Raw genomic sequence first — 24,822 nt, 5'->3', positions numbered from 1 at the left:
CGAGATGGTTGGACAGTGTTCTCGAAGCTACCAGCTTGAATTTGACCAAACTGCGGGAGGCAGTGGAAGACAGGAGTGCCTGGCATGCTCTGGTCCAGGGGGTCACGAAGAGTCGGACACCACTAAACAACAACAACTCTTTGCTTTCAGCCTACTCAAATGAAAGAGATTTCCATCTGTTCGATAAATGATTTCTACTCCGGTGGGGAGTTTCCCTTTGACAATGTGTAGGATCATGGCCATGAAAAAAATAAACTGGGGTGACAACCCAAGCCTGTTTAACACCTGATCCCACTGTGAATGGTTCACTCTGAAAGCCCTGGGCCTGCCCTATTTGCGGGCTAGGGAGAAAGACGTTTCTTTTCCCGCTGGCCAGGTGCGGGTTTGCGGGGAGGCAGCCGGGCGAGCTGCCCTCGAGGGGGGCGGCTGCCCCAACGGGGCCCGGCCAGTTGAACAGCCACAGGCGAGGAGGAGCCGTCCGCCTTTGGCGCGCCTCTCCTGCGCGGGTGGCTCCTGAGGCAGCTTCGCCCGGCGGCTCCCCCGGGCCCGGTGCCTCCGCCGCAGGGCCTGGTCGGGGCGGGCGGCGCGGCCTTGGCTCCTCCCTCGCCCCGCCCTCTTCCGCGGTCGCTTGCCTGAGCGAGGCGGAGGCGGAGAGCGCAGGGAAGGGAGGCAGAGGCGCAGGAGCGGCGCGCACCTAGGCCCCAGCCCCACCCTCCGCCGCCGCCAGCCCAGCGGAGAGCCGGAAGTTCCCGGGATCGCCCCTCAGCCCCCGCCGCCATCATGGTGAAGGTGTCGTTCAACTCGGCCTTGGCGCAGAAGGACGCCGCGGGCCGGAAGGAGGAGGACGAGAGCAAGGAGGAGGGCGGCTGCAGCCAAGTGCTGATCTTGCCCCCCGGCGCCAAGGTGAGCGGGCGGGCGAGGGGGGCCGGCTCCGTCCGCCAAGGCCCCTTCGGGAGGGAGGCCTGCGGGGCGGCCCGGCCCAGCGCCCTGCAAGCGCCGCGGAGAGGCCAAGGAAGAGCTCGGGGCGGATCTAAAATGGCTGCCTCGGGAAGAGCCGCCGAGCTTCGCCCCCTGCTCTTCGGCGGCCTTGTTTTCTCCGGGCCGCGCTGGGAGCTGCCTCCTCAGTCCGGGGGGCGGCGGGGCCCTTGGGGATGCCGAGTGGGCCTCGCCCCGCCCCGCCGCAGTTGCCTCGTTAGCGGGGAAGGAAAGAGGTGCGTGGGCAGCTCCATCCTGCTCGGGTAGCCGCCTCTTTTGCAGCAAGACGGAGGAAGGTGAAGCGTCGTTGTGCCAGGTTCCCAGGCGGGTCGGATGTTGCAGCAAAAACAGCGGAGACAAACAGATCTATTATGTCGGAAGCTTCATGGCTGGCCTTTCCTCCAAGCGCAGGGAGTGTAACCGGTTTTCTTTACACCTGTATTTCTGCCCGCTGAAAAGCACACTTAATGTAGCTGACGAAGTAGTCAATAATCGAGGAAAACCTATGTTAAAATTAATAATTGCTCTACACATTGCCACAGGATATTGTACCAAATTGTGATGACATCAAGTAAATCATTACTTTTATGCAGTGAAGCAGTGAATTTAATCTCCAATAAGGCAGTGGATGAGCCATTTAATTTCCATAATCCCAGTCAAGTTAAAACTGGTTTGCAGCATTCTGATAAGTTTTAGGTTACCATTTTATAATGATGGTACATGGTAGTTAAAATAGTCTGGCGTTTTCTGACTTTCTAAAGACTAAACAGTTCATATTTCCACTTTATAGTTCTCTAAGCTGCAACTGTACGTATATAGATTACTACAGCAAAGAGGAAATAGGATTCAGCAACATCAAGCTATTGAAACTTTTGCCATGGCTCCAAATTTGGCATTCCTAGGTTTGGGTTGAAGCTGTTTGGAAAACGGATACACAATTGTTCTTCAAAATGGAGAGAAAGATTAATTATGAGATTAGTGAGTTTTATTTTTTAAAAAAATGTTTTCACTATCAATTGGCACAGTTAGATCTGCTCAGTATACTGTGTTAGATTTCAACTGTCCATCTTCAGTTCCTCTGATATTTTAGCTGAAGTAGACCAAAGATCTTTTGCAAAGTTGGTGCTATCATTTGATGTGGAAAGGTGGGGGTTAATTTGGTCTTTGTAACAGCTGTTCAAGAAGCTGCTGCTCCCCCCCCCCCCAATCTTTCCTTACTTGGGATCCAAGCTCTAAACAGTGTATTGTGGGGTTGAGGTAGGGGTGACCCTTTTTTATTTCCCTTGAGTTGCTGGTTTGTGTTATCCAGCAAGGGCCTAGTATTAAGGAAATTAAAGGAGGAAATCAAGCATACAAACTTTCCTGGTATGTTGATGTTATTTCACTCTTCCTCTCTGACTTGATTTAATCTTGCTTCATAGCAAGAGCTACAGAATCAACTGGGCAATGCAATCAGCTGGACTAAGCCAAAAGCAATCCCCCTTGCCTAACACTTTGCACTGTCTGCCTTGCCTGGAACATTACCTGGAAAATGAACAGATTTGATGCCTACACTTCTGTACAGTGGGCCTGCCACTTACACAAGAGTTTGGTTACAGGGGTCCGCACACAAAGGCAAAATTGGGAACCGCCTTCCTGTGAGGTAGGGGGCTGCATACTGGGGTCTGGGGAGGACCTGGGGGGGCCCTGAGAGCTTTCCAGGGCCCTTCTGTGACTTTCCCAGACCCCAGTAAGTGAGGTGGTGCCTCCTTTACTGGGTTTTGGGACATTCCCAAAGCCCTTGCTCTGCCTTCACCAAAGTCGGGTCAGCGAGGGAAGGAGGCATGAGGGCTCCAGCCTTGTCCCAGAGTCTTGGCACCTCATTCGCAAAGTCTGGAGACTGTTTACTTGGCTTTGGGAAGGTGGCTGAAGGATTTCTGCTCTCCATTCCACAACAATACTTTGAAAAATGTTCAGCTGTTTCAGAGATTTTTCCTGGGGGGTGGAGTCTAAGCTATGTAAAACTTACTCCAGATAACATGCTAACAGCAGAGAGAGGCTTGATTCATTAAAACATCAATCATAATCAATACCAAAATACATTTTTATTAGCACAAACTAAATGATGGATTACCTTGACTGGGCACAAGTGACCCTATCATTGCCATAGCATGGCTCAGATTCACTGGTCTCAATTAGGTATTTACATATGATTGCTGCCAGGAAATAGACTAGGAGTACAGTGGCAGAGCAAGCAGATTTTGACCCATTTGCTGTTAATTTACTCAGTACAGTGGTACCTTGGTTCTCAGACTTAATACATTCCAGAAGTCCATTCCAAAACCAAGGCACGCTTTCCCATAGGAGGTAATGCAAAATGGATTAATCCGTACCAGACTTTTAAAAACAACCCCTAAAACAGAAATTTAACATTAATTTTAGTATCTAACGAGACCATTGATCCATAAAATGAAAGCAATAAACAATGTTAATGGTTTTCTTGCCTTTGCTGCTTTTATTCATTTCTGCAGTTGCACAATCGATCGATCAGTAGCTGAACTGGGTTCTACACAGTTACAAAAACAAAGTCACAAGTCATCCACAAAAATGAAAAAGCCACACAAACAAAAAGACAAAAAATAGCAAAAACAAAAGCACCAAATATAAGATCCAAATATCACCTCAGAACACCTCAGAAACAGAATACTTCTTTTGGAATGGTAGGGCGCAAATTAGCAGCACAATACTAAAACCGGAAGAGGAACTTTTCAATTACAATGGTAGGACACGAATTAGCAGCGCAGCACTAAAAATGGACGCTCAGGACTCAAAGCAGAGCATGTTCGGCTTCCAAAACAAAGTTCGAAAACTGGAACACTCACTTCCGGGTTTTCAGCATTCGGGTTCCAAGTAGTTCAAGAACTAAGCTGTTCAAAAACCAAGGTACCACTGTATATGGGGTTAGGTAAAGAGACACGGGTGGCACTTTGGTCTAAACTACTGAGCTTCTTGGGTCAGCACTTCAAATCTGCACGATAGGATGAGCTCCTGTTGCTCTGTCCCAGCTCCTGCCAACCTAGCACTTTGAAAGCACACCAGTGCCAGTAGAGAAATAGGTACCACTGCAGCGGGAAGGTAAATGACATTTCTGTGTGCACTGGCTTCTGTCACAGTGTCCCGTTGTGCCAGAAGCGGTTTAATCATGCTGGCTACGTGACCCAGAAAGCTGTCTGTGGACAAACGCCAGCTGCTTCGGCCTGAAGCGATATGAGTCCCACAACCCCGTAGTCGCTTTTGACTGGACTTAACCGTCCAGTGGTCCTTTACCTTCTTACCTTTACCTGTCTGGGCTAATCCACATATCCTGACCTCCTTTAAAACAATCCTGTGGAATGCACAAATGTATATACTCTAAATGAAAACTTGTATGAGAATAGTACCTTCATATATTTTTACATGCTCCAATTTAGGTTGCTGTGCTGTCCTTATCTACTTGGCAGTGTAGACTCAGTACCATGCTAACAGTTCTGAAAATTTATTGGTCCACTTTCCATGTAACACACTAAGCCAATTTAATGAGTGAGCGTGAACGTACTCAGCAAAATTTACAGCTGCTTCACTTTTCTTGCAATCCTGCTGCTGCCATGTTATGAATGGGGCAAGACAAAGAGAGAAGCAAAGCAGCTCTGACCTTTGCTGCTGTGCCTTCACTCTTGCTCATTCACACTTAGCTATGGTTTGATTTAGCAGAAAATGCAGATTAGGCCACAGACCTAAGTCATGCTTAGAACAGGCTGTTTGAAATTGCTAACTTATGAGTGTAACATGTTGGGCACCATGCTCTGGATCCCAACACCTTTCCATTATCTGAATAATATATGTTGGTGATGCGTTCCATTCAGGTGTACCTTTTGGAACTTCCTTTTGGAAAAAAGTTATGTGTAGAAGTTATGTGTAGCGCGGGTGGCGCTGTGGGTAAAAGCCTCAGTGCCTAGGGCTTGCCGATCGAAAGGTCGGCGGTTCGAATCCCCGCGGCGGGGTGCGCTCCCGTTGTTCGGTCCCAACGCCTGCCAACCTAGCAGTTCGAAAGCACCCCCGGGTGCAAGTAGATAAATAGGGACCGCTTACTAGCGGGAAGGTAAACGGCGTTTCCGTGTGTGGCTCTGGCTCGCCAGAGCAGCGATGTCACGCTGGCCACGTGACCCGGAAGTGTCTGCGGACAGCGCTGGCCCCCGGCCTCTTGAGTGAGATGGGCGCACAACCCTAGAGTCTGTCAAGACTGGCCCGTACGGGCAGGGGTACCTTTACCTTTTACCTTAGAACTATAATAACCATTGAGACATCACTCCCTGTGCTAGGCTACAGCCCAGTGAAGTAGGTGCTATCAAAAGGCAATCCATCTTCCTTGTGTTGAGGATTCTTTCGGGGAACAATCCCCAAAGAATACGAGAAAGCTTGGGTACAGCTTGTGGTTAGTGAGCAGAGTTTCACCAAGAGTTCTGGCTTGAATAGCTCAGTTGGTAGAGCATGAGATCCAGCTGAACTTCCCAGTAGAGGACAGCAAACTGCAACATGGTACTTGCTTTGTGGATATGGAGATCTTCACAGTGTACCTAACCAAGGATCCTGGGGAGAACATCCCTGCTCTCTGGGTGACTGTGGTGAAAAGTGGGGAAGAAGAAGAGAAAGAGACATAAATATCCTGTGCTGGGTGTTGGAAGCATCTGGGTCTGGTCCGACTTGCAGGTATAGGGCGCTACACTACTACTGTAGTAAATAAACCGTTTTGACCTCTTGCATTTTCCTGCAGAGATGCTTTAAATTCTAATCAGGTTGAGCACCACTTGGGGAGATTTTTGTTTCTTTCTTTTAGTGTTAGTGTACATCAGGGGTGGCCAACTCCCAAAAGACTAAAATCTACTCAGAGTTAAAAACAGAGTTAAAAACTGGCAGTTCAGGTCAAAGTTGTTGAGCTTTCTTTAGAGGAGCCAAAGTTGTTGAGCTTTGGGACTATATGGAATTGGCGGAAATGACTGGCAGAATCCAAGACCAGGGACAAGAGTTGGTGGAAGAAGATTGGAAGAAATTTAAAGACTATTTGCAGAAATATTGTAAAATTAATGAATGTTAAAATGATGTTGGATTGAAAATAAGTGGTATTGCTAACAAGGCTAATAAGAATATGCAAATATGGATTGATAATGGATGAAAATAAATAGTTATAGCAGGTTACGATATAGAGTTAAGATAAATGAAAGAGGGTAAGGATTTGCTGAATTGATTATGTAAATGGGAATACAAAAAAGGGGAGGTGTGAGGAGGTCAAGGAAACAAGTAAACGAGCTTAAAGACATCGAAAAATGGATTTATTTCTAAATTTTTTCTTAGTTATTTGTTTCTTGTATTTTGTATTCTTTTTTTCCTCTTCTATGTATTTTTTGGTAATTCCTGTATTTTTCTTTTTATTTCTTTTTCTCTTATATGTTTTCTTCTTATTTTGTGTTCTTTTTATTCTGTAAACTTATGTTTTTTTGTAAAACGCTAATAAATATCTTATATAAAAAAACACAAAGTTGTTGAGCTTTGGGGGGGCGGGGCGGCGTTGCAGTGATCTACCAGGGTAGATCGCAATCTACCTCTTGGATGTGTCTGGTGTACAGTGGTACCTCAGGTTACATACGCTGCAGGTTACAGACTCCGCTAACCCAGAAATAGTACCTCAGGTTAAGAACTTTGCTTCAGGATGAGAACAGAAATCATGCTTTTTTTGTGGTGGCAGCGTCTACAGTCGTACCTTGGAAGTCTATTTGACTTCCAAAACATTCAAAAGCACGACTTCTGATTGGCTGCAGGAAGCTCCTGCAGCCAATCGGAAGCTGTGGAAGAAGCCCCATCAGCCGTTCGGCTTCCAAAAATAGCTCACAAACTGTAACACACTCTTCTGGGTTTGCAGCATGCAGGAGCCAAAATGTTTCGAGAACTAAGCTGTTTGAAAAGCAAGGTATCTTTGGGTGGGGAGTAGTTTGAATGATAGGGGACGCGGGTGGCGCTGTGGGTAAAAGCCTCAGCGCCTAGGACTTGCCGATCGCATGGTTGGTGGTTCGAATCCCCGCGGTGGGGTGCGCTCCCATCGTTCGGTCCCAGCGCCTGCCAACCTAGCAGTTTGAAAGCACCCCCGGGTGCAAGTAGATAAATAGGGACCGCTTACTAGCGGGAAGGTAAACGGCGTTTCGTGTGGTGCGCTGGCTCGCCAGATGCAGCTTGTCACGCTGGCCACGTGACCCGGAAGTGTCTGCAGACAGCGCTGGCTCCCGGCCTCTTGAGTGAGATGAGCGCACAACCCTAGAGTCTGGCAAGACTGGCCCGTACGGGCAGGGGTACCTTTACCTTTACTAGTTTGAATGATGATGTGCTGTGCTGCTTCCAAACCTGTGATCCTGTGTATGGGGCAGAATATATAAAAGGAAACAAGCCAAACCAGTTCCTTTGTTAAGGTAATGACTTTGGCTGCCTGTTTAAGTACTGCAATTTACCAGTCTAAAGAGGTTGCCATAGAAATAAATGGGTGGGTGTCAACACCCCACCTGGCTGGAAGATAAAAGTAGGTACAGTGGTACCTCTGGTTAATTTGTTCTGGAAGTCCGTTTTTAACGTGAAACCGTACTTCCGGGTTAGCGGAGTCTGTAACCTGAAGTGTTTGTAACCTGAGGTTTTTGTGCTGGAGACACAGAAAAATGTTTGCTCTGTGCTGGATTTTGGGGGCTCCCTTGGAAACGAATGGGGAAGCAAGAGATAGGTAATTTTAATCTGCTTCACTATGCTAACTTTTGTTTGTTTTAAAGTAGGGTTGTGTTTTTTTCTTGATTTTACTGTGTTATCTTTTTGTAAACGAGTTTTAGGGTTTTGTAATCAAGCAATGTATGAATTTTATGAAATAAGTGAATTTGCTTCAGAGCTAATGCTGACCTTCATTCAAAGAAAACCAAGCTTTGGGTAAGCGTAGGAACCCATGGATTCTCTCACTGCTTAGAGATTGGAGTGGCACGTAACAGTACATTTTCCTCACTAAATTCAGATTTTCCCAGCCTGAAGATAATCTGATATGGGAAGAAAATCAAATATAAAGTTGAACGTTGTCTGATAGTAGACACCCTGGAACATATAGTATTGACGGGTTCTTTTTCATATGTGGTGGCCTCACCCGCTCCTCCTGTTTGGGTTTCATCAACCCAACAGAAAGGATGCAGCTTGCTATTTTTATACTGGCTGTTGCTGAAAGTGCATTCATAGTTGGTTTTTAAAATCTCTTTTGCACAGAACTGCTCTTGCATGAAACAACCGTATTTTTTAATTTTAAAAATTGCAGGAAATGGAGTCAGGAAAGGAAAACAAAGGGTGCAAGGAGGTGACAGACTATTCTGCAAGAAACTCCAAGTTCTTGGCTGCTTTGCAGTAACACACGTGCATGCACGCACACACAGTGATGTTAAATTCTCAAGAATATTCTCAATTACTGAGAATATTAGAGAATTTTCATTTAAAATAGGAGAATTCACCATTCTAAGGTGATGGCACCAGTAATTGTCATGTTTAGGTTTGGTATAAGGAAACTCAGTAGTTAAATCCTATTTTATTCTTCCATTAGAACGTGTACATGTTATAGGACAAGTCAAAAAATACAATTGGCATGTTAAGGTTTGATACAAGTAAATTCAGGAATAGGCTATCTTGTGCTTCTAATAGCTTTAACACTTAACTGTTTTGGTGACTAAAACACAGCTTGATAAACAAAACTTTATGCATACATATAAAAAAGAAGCCATTAACATTACATATATTAGCATTATATGATAATATATTTCAGTATGTCTATCTCTGGTAAATGGCACTGCAAAAACCAATTACTGGCACTAAATAATAATATAGAAATGAACAGCTGTTTAAATCAAAGCCACCTCACATGCTGTTACATGTAGTTTTATAGGCCTGGGTACTTCTAAGTGTATAAAGCATTAAAGCTACTTTCTGTAAAAACACACACTGTATGGCCAGGGGTATGGAATTGCTAAGAATAAGGTCACACCAAAATAGAAAAAAGGCTGTTACATATAGTTGAAATACGTACGAATTCTAATGTTTATCAGATTAAATGAATAGCATTTTTAAAACTAAAAAAATGTTTTCTGTAGCTCAAATTTCAGAACTGTCAATGGTGAATGACACAATGCCGAATAATGTAACTGGATCAAAAAAATCATTATTCATTACTTACACTGGCAATATCACCGCTTGACTTATTATTTATTTATTTATTATTAAATGCGAGTTGTAAAACTGGTTCTTGCATCACAATTTATAGTTTGTGAAGAATATTCTCCAGAGAATTTTCTAGCAGAGAATATTCTCACCTAACTACACACACATACCTTTGCAAATCTGGTATATTGAAAAATGTGTATTAAAAAAAGTAAATGTTCGAGTGTGCCCTTGCTTTCTAGCTAGATTTATCCCTACAGTACCAGTGAGGAAATGTCTTCTCACCACAAGCTTGGAAGTGGGGGATGGACCAGCTTGGCAATGATTATAGGCTTACAGAGTTGTGACCAGTTTTCAGTTACTTGATCTTTAAGACAAAGCAGAGCCTGTGTCTGTCTGTCTCTCTTTCTCAAATACTTGCAAGCATGCCCAAAGTGCACCTCAGGTTTCTGGAATTTAAGGAGGGCAGGAAGGGCTAATTGAATGGAGGGGACAATAGCATACCGTGCAAGTACATCCCATAAAGCACTGCCCACTAGTGTGGATGTTGAGTTAAAAATTGCAAGCTGTCATGTGTGGATGAAAGTGTGCACATGGAAACAGTGACCCGTGTACAATGAACAGCCTAGTCTGGACACAACCCCATGCCATTGTCATTAACAGGTGTTTTTTTTCTTCTGTTGTCTTTATATTATTGCACTAAATACACTTTATTATACGAACAGTGTGTGTTCACTATATAATTGTATTTGCTGTGATTTTCCACCCTAATTTAGAGGGAGAAATCCATTTCTGCTTCTTCCATTCTTTTTCCCCCAACTAAAGCGCTTGAGGTTTGATAGCTGTTCCATCTGAGTTCACTCCAAATTGTACACAGAATCCTTTCTTTCTCAACACTCTTTTTGCCAATTTAGGATGTCTCTTGATCTCTCCGTCCATGGCTTTGTTGCACTCCTTGGCTGTTTCATTCCTCCTAGACACTGTGTGAAGGACCTTTCCATTTCACCATCTATTGCCTTCAATTATACCATTTCACTCTCCTATTCTGGCAGTCATCTATCAGTGTTGTTTTCCATAGCCTTTGAGTCCTCTTTAATTCCATTTTCTATTTCATCCTGTTTTCATGTCCCATTTTATCATTTCAGCTCTAATTTCTCTTAATTGCTCATCTAATAATTGCTGTAAGATGTCAACAGTCAATGGAATGCCCAGCAATGTATTTGCCATACTGAATGTACTTGGTCTTGTTAATGGTTCAACCCAGCCACTCCCTTAAGATATTCACATTTTCTACCTTAAGAAATTCAATCTCCCACGTCCACCATAAGATCTTCACCGCATTCTCCCTTATCAGACCAAAATTCCTTTCCCATGGGAGAAACTGTTAAGTAGAGGAATTACTTTCCATTTCAAGGCAAATATTCTGTAGGGAAGCAGAAAATTAAAAACAGAACACTTAGAGAGCTCCTTTGCCCATTTAAAAACTTCATTGGATTAAAAAATTAAAGCATGCTTTTTGTTTTGTCTTTAGCCTTTTATAATTGACTCGTCTCAAAATCAGAAAGTAGCTCACATACCAGATGTAAATTTCCACTGACAGACAGCTAAACCTCTCAATTTCAGAGATCTTAAGTCCCACCCCCTCTGGGTTTCTAGGAGCTGGCAGCTTCTCAGTCTTCTGACTCAGGCAGCAGCTTTTTCAGGTTAACCCCCATTTACTCTTTATCTCTAGAGTGAATTTCAGTAACCAGGATTGCTTTGGCTTTCGTCATTCACCACATAATTATCTCTGTTGGTGAGCTGTCGACAAAAGTTGGTCAATTTGCCATGACCCCCCAGAAGCCCCCCACCCCAGTTATATAGCAATTTCAATATTAAAAAATATACAAGATAACAATTCAAAGCTCTCATACTAATCATTTTTACTTAGAAGTAAACAATGTATGTACTTGAAGTTAACAGTGGTGCCCCGCAAGACGAATGCCTCGCAAGACGAAAAACCCGCTAGACGAAAGGGTTTTCCATTTTTGAGTTGCTTCGCAAGGCAAATTTCCCTATGGGCTTGCTTCGCAAGACGAAAACGTCTTGCGAGTTGTGATTTTTTTCGCTCCCCCCCCTTTTCTAAGCCGCTAAGCCGCTAATAGCCTTTTAGCCGCTAAGCCTTTAATAGCCGCTAATAGCGCTAATCCGCTAAGCCGCTAATAGGGTTGCTTCGCAAGACGAAAAAACCGCTAGACGAAGAGACTCGCGGAACGGATTATTTTCGTCTTGCGAGGCACCACTGTATCTACTTTGATTTCAGTGAGTGTACTCTCTGACTGTGATTTAGTTTGGTATCACCCTATGCCTTTACAAAGAACCACATATCCATGCATCTATATGGCCTTATAATGCTTGATGGGCACAACTTGATTACTGTTTCCCTTTCTATATTTATAGGATCCAGAGGGCGTGGTACCTATCGCACAAAGGAGGGCTTGGTGTTGGTGTATGTGTTTTGGATTAGCTTTTATGCTTGCTGTGGTGATACTTGGGGGTGCCTATCTATACAAGTATTTTGCATTCCAGGTAGGTTGAATATATTACTTAAATGAGTAAATACTTTAATTGTTCTCTTGGTACTATTTTGACAATTTTCTGCTAGTTACCCAACTTTAACTCTTCATAAAAAAGGTGAAGGTAAAACCCCCAACATATTTTAACCTCTTGCCCTTGTATACTTGGAGCTAATTCACATGTTAATTTTAATCTTTTTGTAAGGAAAGTTCCTGCATTTAACGTGTATGGCCAGGGATCATCAGTTTGGGGGGACCGGTTTTACTTGCCAGCCTCAAATCAGTTGTTGTTAGGACACTTCTTTCCCAAAGCTAGGTCTCTGAAACTTTGCATGACCTCAGAGATAATAAATCTGCTTCAAGCTTGGAATTGAGAGCTGAAACAAACCTTCCCCCAACAAATAAGAGATAGAGGGAGGATAGAGGCTTCTTCTGCATCTGCATCTAATGGCTGCTGCAAGCTCAGCTACAGATAGGTGCTTCAAGCTCAGAACTGGGAGAGTTGAGGCACAGATGCAAGCCTGTGTAAGCTCTCTTCTTCGATTGAGCACAGAGCACAGATTGAGACAGAGGCAAGATGGGAAGGCTTAAAGCATGGGTAGGCAAACTAAGGCCCGGGGGCAGATCTGGCCCAATCGCCTTCTCAATCCGGCCCATGGACGGTCCAGGAATCGGCGTGGTTGTATTATTATTATTATTATTATTATTATTATTATTATTATTATTTTATTTTATTTTATTTTATTTTATTTTATTTTATTATTATATTATTTAAAATGCATCTCTGGGTTATTTGTGGGGCATAGGAATTCGTTCTCTCCCCCCCCCCCCTTCAGCATACAGTCTGGCCCCCCACAAGGTCTGAGGGACAGTGGACCGGCCCCCTGCTGAAAAAGTTTGCTGACCCCTGGCTTAAGGGTATGAGGGAGTGGGGATTGGGATGTGATCTGTTTATTTCCCCCCAAGGAACTTTTCCATTAGAAAAATGAGAAAATAAAAAATTGTGCAAAAGTTTTTCAAAATTAAATATGAAATCCTCTTTCAATCATTGTTTTGAAATATTTTTTCAGCCAACTCACTGCTTCAAAACAACTAGATACAAGCTTCAAAGGCAATAATGTTAGTGATTGCTGATTGAATTCACTGAATTGCTAAGTAGGGATTCGGTGCTGGAAACTATTTTAAAAGCTTCAGAATGCAGAACACTTCAGGTATTTGATCTAAAGGAGGAGTCATATCAACCATATTGCCCCTGCAACATGACTGCTAAACATATTTATAGTATAGCCTACAACAGGCTTCAGATTCCTCCATATTGTGCATCAAATGAAAAATGTGATGCATGTTTGAAAATGCATATGTGCAATCAGGGAATAAACTTAACATGAAAAACTGGGGAAATGTCTCAATTTTTTTCAAATCTTTGAAGCTCAAAGTTCAAAATCCAAAGCTATACACCTGAAAGATGATGATTAGATGAGACAAAATAAATGAGTTTTTCTGTTATTTTCAATTCTATATTATTGATGGAGTAGGATATAAGTAATTCAGGGTTCAAGATATCGAATCAATTATGTGCGTACATGACATCAGCTTCCTGTTTATAATTATGCTACAGTAATATCCAAATTTATTGCAGTTCTTTAAATACATTGAGTTGAATCCAGACTTAGTCGAAACTGAATTAACACCTATTGATTTCATACTTGAAGCATGACTAACCATTATAGGAATATTTTTTTCTATAGGAAAACTCTAAATACAAGAATATTTAGAATTTTTTCCTCTAAAAACCAAAGTTTCTACAGCATAATGCTGGTCTAAATATTGGTTCCAACCCCTCATGATAAAACTTTCCTTATTTTCTACAGTGTTCATAGTTTCAATTTTAAACTGTTAAATTTTATTTTTAATCTAAATTTTCCTGTTAAGAAAATAGGATATAATAAATATTTATAGCAAAGCTTCCCGGGCATTTTGCAAAAACACAGTAAGTTATATGTGATATTTTATTGCTTTTAAGAACATGCAACAATAATAATTTTACCCCACCCATTTGGCTGGGTTGCTCCAGCCACTCTGGGAGGCTTCCAATTCCTAAAAGCATAATAAAAATCAAACATTAAAAATGTAAGCTTAGGAGATGTAAGTCTAGGTTTGAGAAGAGAATCCATAATGTATGTATTTCTGTTTTCCCAAACTACTCCCACAGTGTTTTTAATTGACTTTAAAACTTCCAGATATTTCAATTGATTTCCCCCCAGAAATTTCCTGTCTCTAACTGGACACCTGGACCTGCCTGGGTTACACCTGCTCTTCACGCCCTGCCTCCCCTCCACTATGCTTCTTGAAATAGCTTTGAGATGAAAGAAAAAATAGCACTTTAGTGCATAAGGAAGGGGTCTGGTACATATTAATGGTTTAAGGGTGATTATAAGTGCCTGAAAGCTTGCATAATATTTGCTTCACTTTTAACTTTGCCCTTTAGGAAAATGGCGTTTACTTCTGTGGAATAAAGTATATTGAGGATGGCTTAACATTAAGTGAGCCAGATTCAGGCGCCCCAGCTCCCCGTTACCAGATCATTGAAGAGAACATTCAAATCCTCAAGGAGCAGGAGGTGGAGTTCATCAGTGTGCCTGTTCCAGAATTTGCTGACAGTGATCCAGCTGATATCGTTCATGACTTTCACCGGGTAAGGACAGTCTGTAATGCGAGTGAGAGTTTCTTGCCATATGCTTGTCTGTAGCCATGGATTGGTTGTGTTGACTTTCAAAAGCAGGCTGTAGTTCAGTCCCTGACATCTCCGACTGGGCTGGGAAAGGCTTGTATCTGAGACCTGGAGAGCTGCTGCCAGTCGGCATAGACTAGGGTGGGCAACGTATTTTCACCTGAGGATCTTATTTGTTCCTGACCAGTCTTCTGGAGGCTGCATGCCGGGAGAGGGCAGTGCCATCATGAAGAAGGCCACTGCTCACATGCATCCACAAGTGACACAAAAGTGATGCATACACTCAGGCAGCACACACATACCAGCTTCTCATGTGCCATGCCCTATGTAGCCATTGGGAACTGCCACATCAAGGTGCTCCAGGGGCTTTGAGATGGCAGCTTCATGCCATTTGAGTTACTGCAAAACACTCCAGCTGTCTTCTCTACCCTTTCATGATGGAACTGCCACTCCTGATGAGTTCATTGTAGAGCCAGTGCTCAGGCTGTGTTGGAAATGATGCCCTTTTCCAGTAATGCTCGGATACTGGCACTGATTGCTGAACGTTCTGGCGCAGAGGTTGTATTGTGAAATTGGAGAGAGGCCAGCATGGGGCAGGTGAAGCCAGAGGAGGACCACTAGCCACTGACAGTTGACAGAACTTGTTATATATTTGATTTTATTGCCAATGCCACAGTGCGTTCAGTGCATTCAAATTCACAAAGCATTCAAAATCAGGGAGTGTCTCGAGCCCAGATAGAAATGCTCAGGCCGTTCATCATCCTTGTGTAGTAGAGAATATTTGAGTTAGATCAGGGGTCTGCAACCTTTAAGACAAAAAGAGCCACTTGGACCTGTTTCCGAAGATAAAACAACAACTGGGAGCCGCAAAACCATTGCGACATTTAAAACAAATATATCTCCGGAGCCGCGATCTGACAGCGGGCGGGAAGGTGACGTCGGGACGGTGCGTGACTAATGCACGCACCACCCCCATGCGACGTCACAGCCAGTACAGCGCCCGCCACAGTGAGGAGTGTCGGGGCGCACAATGCCCCTCCTCCCCTCGCTAGTATCCACCCCGGAGCCGCGGCAAAAATGTAAAAGAGCCACATGTGGCTCCGGAGCCGCGGGTTGCAGACCCCTGAGTTAGATGGACTGATGATACGATTCAGTTTAATACAGCTTCCTGTGTTCCTGTGCAATCTCATAGTTGCAATAACCGCAACTACTGAACATGCCCTAAAGCCTGTGAACAAGAGGGTTTGGAATGTGGCAGGTATGGAAATGGGAATTTTCAGTCCTTAACAAAAGTCCTGATTTTCTTCCCTAATTCATGTCCCAGACAAGGAAATGATGGATCCCACCCCCACACCCCACCACTGATTATGGTAAAAAAATAATGATGCGAGTACAAGGGAGCCCTGCAGCAAAACGTTGCAGTGCATCTTGCTCCTAACAGAAGTACTGTTCTAGGCTTCACCCAGCCTGAAACGGGAACCTTGCACTGCTTGGAATTTACCATGGGCACTGTCCCACTTTTTCCTGCCTGTGCAAAAGGGCTTCAGATTGGTATGGAACAACATTTTATTGCTGCGTAGTGTAGTGAGGAGGGTAATTCACTGCTTGCCATAACGCTTTTAAGGGCCTGGGCAGGTCAGCATCCTCGCTCCCTTTTTCATTGTCTTTTCTGTTACTACCTTTTCAACATTCCAGGGTTTATCTTCCCACAATCATCAGACTTGCATCATTTGCCCAAATTCCAGTTCCTTTAATCTCCCTTGCAGTGGAAGTGAGAGCTGCCCATAGAAAGCAGTTGGAAAGCAAATTGTTTTAACTTGGCTATGATTGATCAGCACTGTTTATATTGTCCCCCACCCACAAGGTTTTAATGATTGATGTTTTAATGCACTTTTAATCTTTTGCTGGAAGCCACCGAGAGTGGCTGGGGAAAAATAATAATAATAATAATAATAATAATAATAATAATAATAATAATTAATAATTAATAATTAATAATAATAATAAATTGCTAGACTCAGCAAAAACTAGCAGCCGCCCGGAGTTCATGTTTCTGGTATTCATTGTGAACTAAACAGTTTCCTCCATACAATCAGTTATATCCAGCAGTTTCCTTCCTGCAGAATGGAAATGGGGTAGCTGTGATCTTCAGGTGTTGCCCTCCAACTCCTATCAACCTGAGCCAGCATTCTCAATGGTTAGGGACCCACAGTGTGGCCTCAGTGTACTTTCAGCTGATGGGATATGTGGCTATTTGAGTTTACTTTTAGATGAAATTTCCCCCCTTCTCTCTCTTTCCCTCTCTCCAATTTTTTTACTGCTCTAGAAAACCCCCTCAAATTATGATTTGTCTACCTTGCATAAATTGGGTTGTCTTACTGTAGTAACTGAAATTCAACACATAATTATAGAACCCTGCATATTAATTTGATATTTATTTTAGAGAGTTGAATAAGGAAAATCACATTAAGCGTACTTTGATTGTCATCTACCATTTTAGATAGTTTGCATGTGACTTGAGGGTTGTACTGTATAATAACAATTCTCCTCCAAATAGTTTAAATCACATGCCCAGAAAACCATCACATTTATAATTTGAAAACACTTAGTACATAAAAAGTACTAGGTTTTATTGTGTTTTGCACTTCTTAAATTAGGCTGGGATATTCATGCAGCGGCGTTTCCGTGTGCGGCTCTGGCTCGCCAGAGCAGCTTTGTCACGCTGGCCACGTGACCCGGAAGTGTCTTCGGACAGCGCTGGCCCCCGGCCTATAGAGTGAGATGAGAGCACAACCCCAGAGTCTGGCAAGACTGGCCCGTACGGGCAGGGGGTACCTTTACCTTTACCTTTTTATTCATGCAGCAAAATGTGGTGGTGGGAACCTCAGTTGGCAGAATGGTTTGTGCCACTTCAGGTAATTGGATCACATTTTTTTAGTGCTTCCCAACGTGAAAGACACTGCTCCCCCGCCCCCCAAAAAAGGAAGAAACGACCATAGAAAACTAGCACAGAAGGCTGGACTTTTCTTGTTGCTTGTTTTGTTTTATCTGAAAGGGCATTACAAATAGTATCTGCAAAGGCAGGCATTCAGCAGGAAAATGAAGTAGCAATTAGAATGATTACTCATACATAATTTTGTATGTTTAAAATTACTAACATGCTATTTGTGACATCTTCTCATCAGAGACTTACAGCTTACCTTGACCTCAGCCTGGATAAATGCTATGTTATTCCTCTAAACACGTCGGTGGTTATGCCGCCTAAAAACTTTTTGGAGTTGTTGATCAACATCAAGGTATGATTAAAATTCATGTTTCTTTTTGAATATATTCAGGCTAGATCATTAAACTTTCATACTGGAGATAGAAGTGTATGTAAACATGAAAGAGCACTTAATATACTACAGGACAGCAGAATGTTGTAACTTCATTAGCTAATTTGTTATTTATAAAGTCATTTTAAGAATTTAAAAAATAATAATTACACTGTACACAATTCAAAAGCATAAATTACATTGTTTGAAGAATGTGGTTTAAGTCTACCTTGTCTATAATCAGTTAATTTTTACATTATAGCATCTACATAAAACTTGTTTACGCATTCAAACAACTTCTCAACAAGAATGCTGTTTCACAGAATAGGGGTAGTCACACTGAAAGCAATGCTTGGAGCTGTGGTTGACTAGGCTTCTGATATTTTTGATATATCAAGGAGAAACTGTCCTGCAGAACACAGTTACTTACTGAGTAGATAAGATAAGGGGGTCTCTGAAATAACCTGGTCCTAATCAGTTGTTTTGAAAAATCTTAATACAAATTATTAATATTAGTTTTTTTAAGTAATCTTGTCTTGAGGGCCATTTTTGCTAGTAGCCCAACCTTTCAGTTTAAATTTGTGTTCCCCATTATGTCCAAATTGAGAGAACTGCAGGGTTGCCATACGTCCAGAATTTCCTGGACATATCCAGAATACTCCTGTTTCTAGCTGTGTCTGGGCGGAAATCGGTCAAATGTCCGGGAAAATCCGGATGTATGGCAGACCTTGTCAGTAGTGCCATTTTTGCTTATTTCCATTAAAAAAAATTAGCCAAAAAAGCTCAACAAGTTTGGCCAAAAAAAGCAGAACTTTTCTGTCTGGATTTTCACTGTTTGAAATATGGCAACCTGAGCTATGGTTATTTTAAAAAATAGTGTTATAGTGGTAGCATTAAGCCAAAAACCATTTGGCAGCTTTGAGAGATCTTATTGAATATATTAACAGGGCAAAACTGCCACACTCCTTGACATTAGCCTTGGCAGAAGTATATGATACAATAGTTATCTATTATTATTTATATCAACTGTCCATCAAAATGTGATTCACCATTTCTCCTCTATTATGTTTTATTGTTTTCTAAAGTGTGCAAAATTGATAAAGAGTATTTTTTAAAAGCAATTTCCTTCTACCTTCTGCAAAAAGTCCCTCCCCTTCAACACACATTTTGCAGAACTGAACTTTTTTCCCTGCAGAACAATTGTAAAAACGACTCATCTGACATCATTAACATTATTGAGACTATACTGTTGCACTTTTATTTGGGTTGATGTAGGCTGGAACATACTTGCCTCAGTCCTACCTGATTCATGAGCAGATGATAGTTACTGATCGTATAGAAAATGTGGATCAGCTGGGCTTCTTCATCTATCGCCTCTGTCGTGGCAAAGAGACCTACAAATTGCAGCGCAAGGAAATGCTGAAAGGTATGGTTGGCATGTGGATGGGGAAAAAGAAAGGTACCTCAACTCTGTTGAGGGTGATGGCCCTCCTGATAAGTGCCATATAAAATAGTGAAAGTGTAGCATCCCAGTGCTCTGTATTCATATTGTGACAGCCTGAGACTTTGCAACTTTGCTGCAGTTCAAGTGTAATGGCATGCGTTTGTTGGCCCTCATGCTAAATAGTTACAGTGGTGCCTCGCAAGACGAAAAGAATCCATTCCGCGATTCTCTTCGTCTAGCGGTTTTTTCATCTTGCGAAGCAACCCTATTAGCGGCTAAGCGGATTAGCGGCTTAGCGGCTATTAAAGGATTAGCGGCTTAGCTGCTAAAAGGCTATTAGCGGCTTAGCGGCTTAGAAAAAGGGGGGGAGCGGGGGGGAAATCGCAAGACTAGCAAGACGTTTTGTCTTGCGAAGCAAGCCCATAGGGAAAATCGTCTTGCGAAGCAACTCAAAAACGGAAAACCCTTTTGTCTAGTGGGTTTTCCGTCTTGCGAGGCATTCGTCTTGCGGGGCACCACTGTACATTCTCACATGGAAACTCTTAGCATTGAGGACAGTTTTTTAAGCCATTGAATAGTGTGCCTTGTACACTGTTGCAATATCAGTAATTGCATGTTTAGCACTGTGGTCTTATTCAGAGAATATACTTCACTAAGAACTGTAATAATAAATGCATAAATGGAATGGTAAACTCATGGACAAATACATAAAACCAATTGCACGTGGTACTTGATTATTTAACCAGTTTGAATCATGCTACTTTTATGCATCAAGCACTTCGCATAAGATTTAACAACAGTGCAGTGGGCACCAGTCAAATGTAAGCCAAGTCACCATTATTTTCAGTGGGTGACAGGCATGAGGTTAAACATTTACCATTCAAATTAGGGGACTAAAAATTGCTTAACTTGGGCTGAATCATGAGTTGCAGCATCTCGTGGTATGTTGGAATTGTCTCGTGGAACAGAATTGTCTAATTTTGCTGGAGCATTGTTTGGGACACAGAAGAAAGGAAGTACCTTTCAATGAAGACTAAACTTAATGTGGATCTGAAGAAGTGTGCATGCACATGAAAGCTTATACCCAGAACAAACTTATCGTATTTTTCGCTCTGTAAGATGCACCAGACCACAAGACGCACCTAGTTTTTGGAGGAGGAAAACAAGAAAAAATATATTCTGAATCTCAGAAGCCAGAACAGCAAGAGGGATCGCTGTGCAGCGAAAGCAGCGATCCCTCTTGCTGTTCTGGCTTCTGGGATAGCTGCACAGCCTGCATTCGCTCCATAAGACGCACACACATTTCCCCTTACTTTTTTAGGAGGGAAAAAATGAGTCTTATAGAGCAAAAAATACGGTAGTTGGTCTCTAAGGTGCTACTGGACAATTTATTTTATTTTTTTATTTGGACTGCATCAGACCAACATGGCTACTTACCTGAATCTTGATTACTCACAATTTTTAACAAAAGTAACTGTTGAGGCTTTCACCACAGCTCTTCAGTTGGGTAGGAAGAACATGATAGGGATGGCTGATCTGTGGCTCTTCAGACATGGTTGGACTCCAGCTCCCGTCAGCCAGAACCAGCATGGCCAATGGTCAGGGATGATGGGAGTTGTAGTCCAGCAATACCTGGAGAGCCAGTGTTAGCTACCCCTGGTATAAGGTGGCATTTCTTGCATTTGCCTGCCTTTGGCAGCAGAAACTGTGAGCTATGCTGGGGCAAAACTGAATTTCGTGGTAGCCTGTTCTAGAGCCTAGATTTGTTATAGTTGGTATGGCGATCCTGGCAACAATATCAGATGCATCAAGTTGGTTCAACAAGAACTGTACATATGAGCAACTCTCTTGCAATAAGACTGCTCAGAGCAAGTCTTGAGAGAGCCGCTGTGTCTGCTTTTCAGTTCATTAAATGTCTGCAGCTCCCTGCATCATCCAACATCCGTAGATTTGCAGCCTCCAGCCTTCACAACCTTCCTATCTTGACTCTCCCATGTAGTTTATATGTAGTAGCCTCTGTGTCTTGCAGGTGCTCATCAATGCCCTAGCGCAGCTGAGGGGCCTGAAGGAAGGTGGTGGCTTGAAAGACAAAAAAACCCCACTCCAATTAAAAACTGAACTTTTCTTTTCAGAAAAGCAGTTTGCATTCAAAACATTTTCACCAGCACTTTGAATACTTTCTGCCTATAACTGACCTATCAGCTAATAAGAAGTCACAGGGAGCCTCTTTGAAGGCCCAGCACCCATCAGCTGGGAGCAGCTGTAAAGGAAGTTGCTGTAACAGTTCCAGTTACCTCCTTTAAACTTTGGCATACACCAGGCACATGTCATTCTGATGCCAGGCTATTGATGGGTGGGTGGTCAAAGTTGAGGGTGGGGGGAGATAAGGAGCTGGCCTGCTGGCCAAACCCAGTTCCCTATTAATGACCTACAGAGTCTCCAGTTTGACAGAATCCCTCACAACAGTTTTCACAGGAAATAAAAGGCAACTATCATTTTTTAAAAAATCTTTATATTCTATTCCCTTTCCCACAACAGGAATACAGAAGCGTGAAGCAAGTAATTGCCGAAAGATTCGACACTTTGAGAACAGGTTTGTCATGGAAACACTCATCTGTGAAGAATAGACACACTGTAGTGACTGAAAATACACACATTGGCCCCGCCCTTTATATTACGTGCAGTGATCTTTATTTTAAGTCATTTATGTAAGTAGTGGACAAGGCTTTATAGCTGAATGCCAACACTTTTTATCTTACAATAAACCTTTTTAACGTTTTCCCATATTTTGAAGCATGGTGCCCTTTTTATATGTTCGAATAGCTGCTATATAAAGTCTTAGTTGTTAGTACATTTCATGTAATGAACCTTTAAGTAATACCAGGTCAATAATTTATCCCATCTTAGAGTAAAATTGGAGAATAATTCATCTGAATTTATTATAAAGAATACATGCACAAATGGTCTGCAACTCTTGAGATTTTTAATAGCATATTACTTGCAATGTTGGGGAAGCATTGGGAAAACAATTTGTAATAAAAGTGCAATTCATTTTCTTCTTTTAATACAGTTTCATTTAAGTTTGATTTCCAAGTTGCTGTTCTAGTATAAGCATCTGCTGTAACAAAGTTAAGCAGTAACGGAATGTTACTGACGTGTATATATGCTATGTATGTGCAGTGAAAATAAATATTACAAACCTGTTTGTCTAAATGTTTTTGTAACTTTTCTTTGAGGAATTTTCTTTATATTCTTATTCTCTGGGAATGTTTGAATTACTGGATTTTAATGCTAATAATATTTTAGAGCAGACTTGAGACTAAAATACTATAAATCACTGTATGGATTAAACAATAGAAACCATTATTAAATGGGAAATCCTAACAAGTAAACAGAGAAAATTGCTTCATGTTCTCAATTTTGTTTGTCCTTTTTCCACCACAGTTAGTTACCACAGTTGCCCCAGTGAAAGGGCCTTTCTGGGTTGCCAGTTGTGTTGCTAGAATGTGCCCCAAAATCATCCAAGTGACCTCAGTGAGCATTTTAATTTCAAATACTCAGATTATTTCTACTTTGAGTTAAGTATTTTTCTTTATTGACTTGATTGGGGAGGGCAGCTGTCCTCTTGGATACGCCCATGTCAAGGTATTTATGTCCACAGCATTCCACTGATCCACCAAACTTGTAACTCCAAAAAAAGAAAAAGAAACGAGATTTGTCTGGCTTGTTTTCAAGAAACCCATGCTGGGTCTTAGTAATTGCCACATCCTTTTCTAAAGTGCCCACAGACTAACTGTTGAGATTTGCTAGGTTTTTCCTTACCACCTCATTTCCTGTCTTGGGCTGCAGCTCCCTCCTGATATCATTTATTCTGTTATCACCAGGTTGGGCATTATTTTCTTTTTGGATGAAGATGGAGGCAAAGTAGGGTGGAATCCACATACACATAAAAACTGCTCTGAAAATGCTTTTTTTTTAAGTGTTCTTAAAAATACAGTACATAGAATTTTCCATAAGGCTCATCATCGCCATCATCTCATTGTATATTGCACTTAAAACACACTTAAAATGTTTTTTTATTTGCAGCTGTATAGCTGAGTCCTAAGTGTTGAGGAGTTTTGCCTTCTGTCACCCAATAGCATTTCTTTGTCTTCTCCACACAAATGGCTTACCACTTGCTTGTTCTTCCTCTGGCTTCAAACACAGGCAAAGAAACCTTTATTATTTTTAACGTCTCTTTCAAGCCTGAGCTTATTCTGAGCTTTACCCTGGCTGACCCTGCAACTGTTGGCTTCTCATGTGATTTCCCCTTTCTTCCATTTTTATACATGCCCTTCTTAAATCTCAGCTCATCTGTAAGCATTCTTTAGAATGCGAGATGAGCACTGCAACCCCCGTCCACGACTGGACCTAACCGTCAGGGTTGCATTTCTATTACCGTATTTTTCGCTCTATAAGACGCACCTTTCCCCCTTCAAAAATTAAGGGGAAATGAAAAAGGAACATGACAAGGTTGCCCTATTTCCCCTTTGTTGTTCATTTCGGTCCTGGAGGTGCTCTTGAATATGATTAGAGGGGACCGGTTGGTTGAAGGAATTCAGGTCGGAGCCAAACAGTACAAACTTAAAGCGTTTGCAGATGACCTGATTTTGACATTACAGGAGCCAGAATCTAGTACGAAAAGAGTACTACAATTGATTCATGAGTTTGGTCGGGTGGCGGGATTTAAATTAAACAAGCAAAAGACTAAGGTATTGGGGAAAAATTTGACACCTTCAGAATCAGAAAGGTTTCAGAAAGAGACAGATTTAAATGTGGTTAAAAAGGGAGATACCTAGGGGTAAACATAACAGCCAAGAACTTAAGTCTATTTAAAGACAACTATGAAAAGTGCTGGTCTGAAATTAAAAGGGATTTAGAAGGTTGGTCTAGATTGAAACTTTCCTTGTTGGGCCAAATTGCTGCTATAAAGATGAATGTATTGCCAAAAATGCTGTTTCTATTTCAGACCTTACAGATTGTGGATAAAGTGGAGTGCTTCAAGAGGTGGCAGAGAGATATCTCTAAATTTGTCTGGCAGGGCAAAAAGCCCAGAATTAAGTTTAAAATATTAACTGATGCTAAAGAAAGAGGGGGGTTTGCCCTGCTGGACTTAAGGGTGTACTATGAATCAGCAGCTTTCTGCTGGTTGAAGGACTGGCTACTTCTTGAAAACACTGATGTCTTAGATTTGGAAGGATTTAATAATGTTTTTGGATGGCATGCATACTTGTGGTACGACAGGGTTAAAAATCATAAGGCTTTCAAGAACCACATTGTCAGGAAAGCATTGTTCAATGTCTGGACAAAATACAAAGACTTATTAGAAAATAAGACCCCAAGGTGGCTGTCACCAATGGAAGCCAAGGCCCAGAAAAGACTCAATATGGAGGCCAAATGGCCGAAATATTGGGAAATATTAGAAAAGGATGGAGATACTTGGAGGTTGCAGAGTTTGGAGAAATTAAAAGATAAAGTGCGAGATTGGCTACATTATGCTCAGATCAAAGAGGCCTTCAAGTTAGATAA

General features: G+C 42.1%; 1 protein-coding gene across 1 annotated transcript; it reads left to right on the top strand.

Moving 5' to 3' along the window:
• The first annotated feature begins 651 nt into the window (after positions 1-651).
• On the top strand, positions 652-22,467 carry ITM2B (integral membrane protein 2B). Its single transcript, XM_028703975.2, has 6 exons — positions 652-903; positions 11,650-11,778; positions 14,254-14,460; positions 17,682-17,792; positions 19,086-19,236; positions 21,793-22,467. The coding sequence occupies exons 1-6, from the start codon at positions 781-783 to the stop codon at positions 21,879-21,881; spliced, it is 810 nt and encodes a 269-aa protein (XP_028559808.1). The 5' UTR covers positions 652-780; the 3' UTR covers positions 21,882-22,467.
• The last annotated feature ends 2,355 nt before the right edge of the window (positions 22,468-24,822 follow it).

This window comes from Podarcis muralis, chromosome 1 (assembly GCF_964188315.1).
Source record: "Podarcis muralis chromosome 1, rPodMur119.hap1.1, whole genome shotgun sequence".
Classification (NCBI taxonomy): Eukaryota; Metazoa; Chordata; class Lepidosauria; order Squamata; family Lacertidae; genus Podarcis; species Podarcis muralis.
Note: the sequence above shows the minus strand (reverse complement) of the source record. Positions and strands in the feature narration are given on the sequence as shown.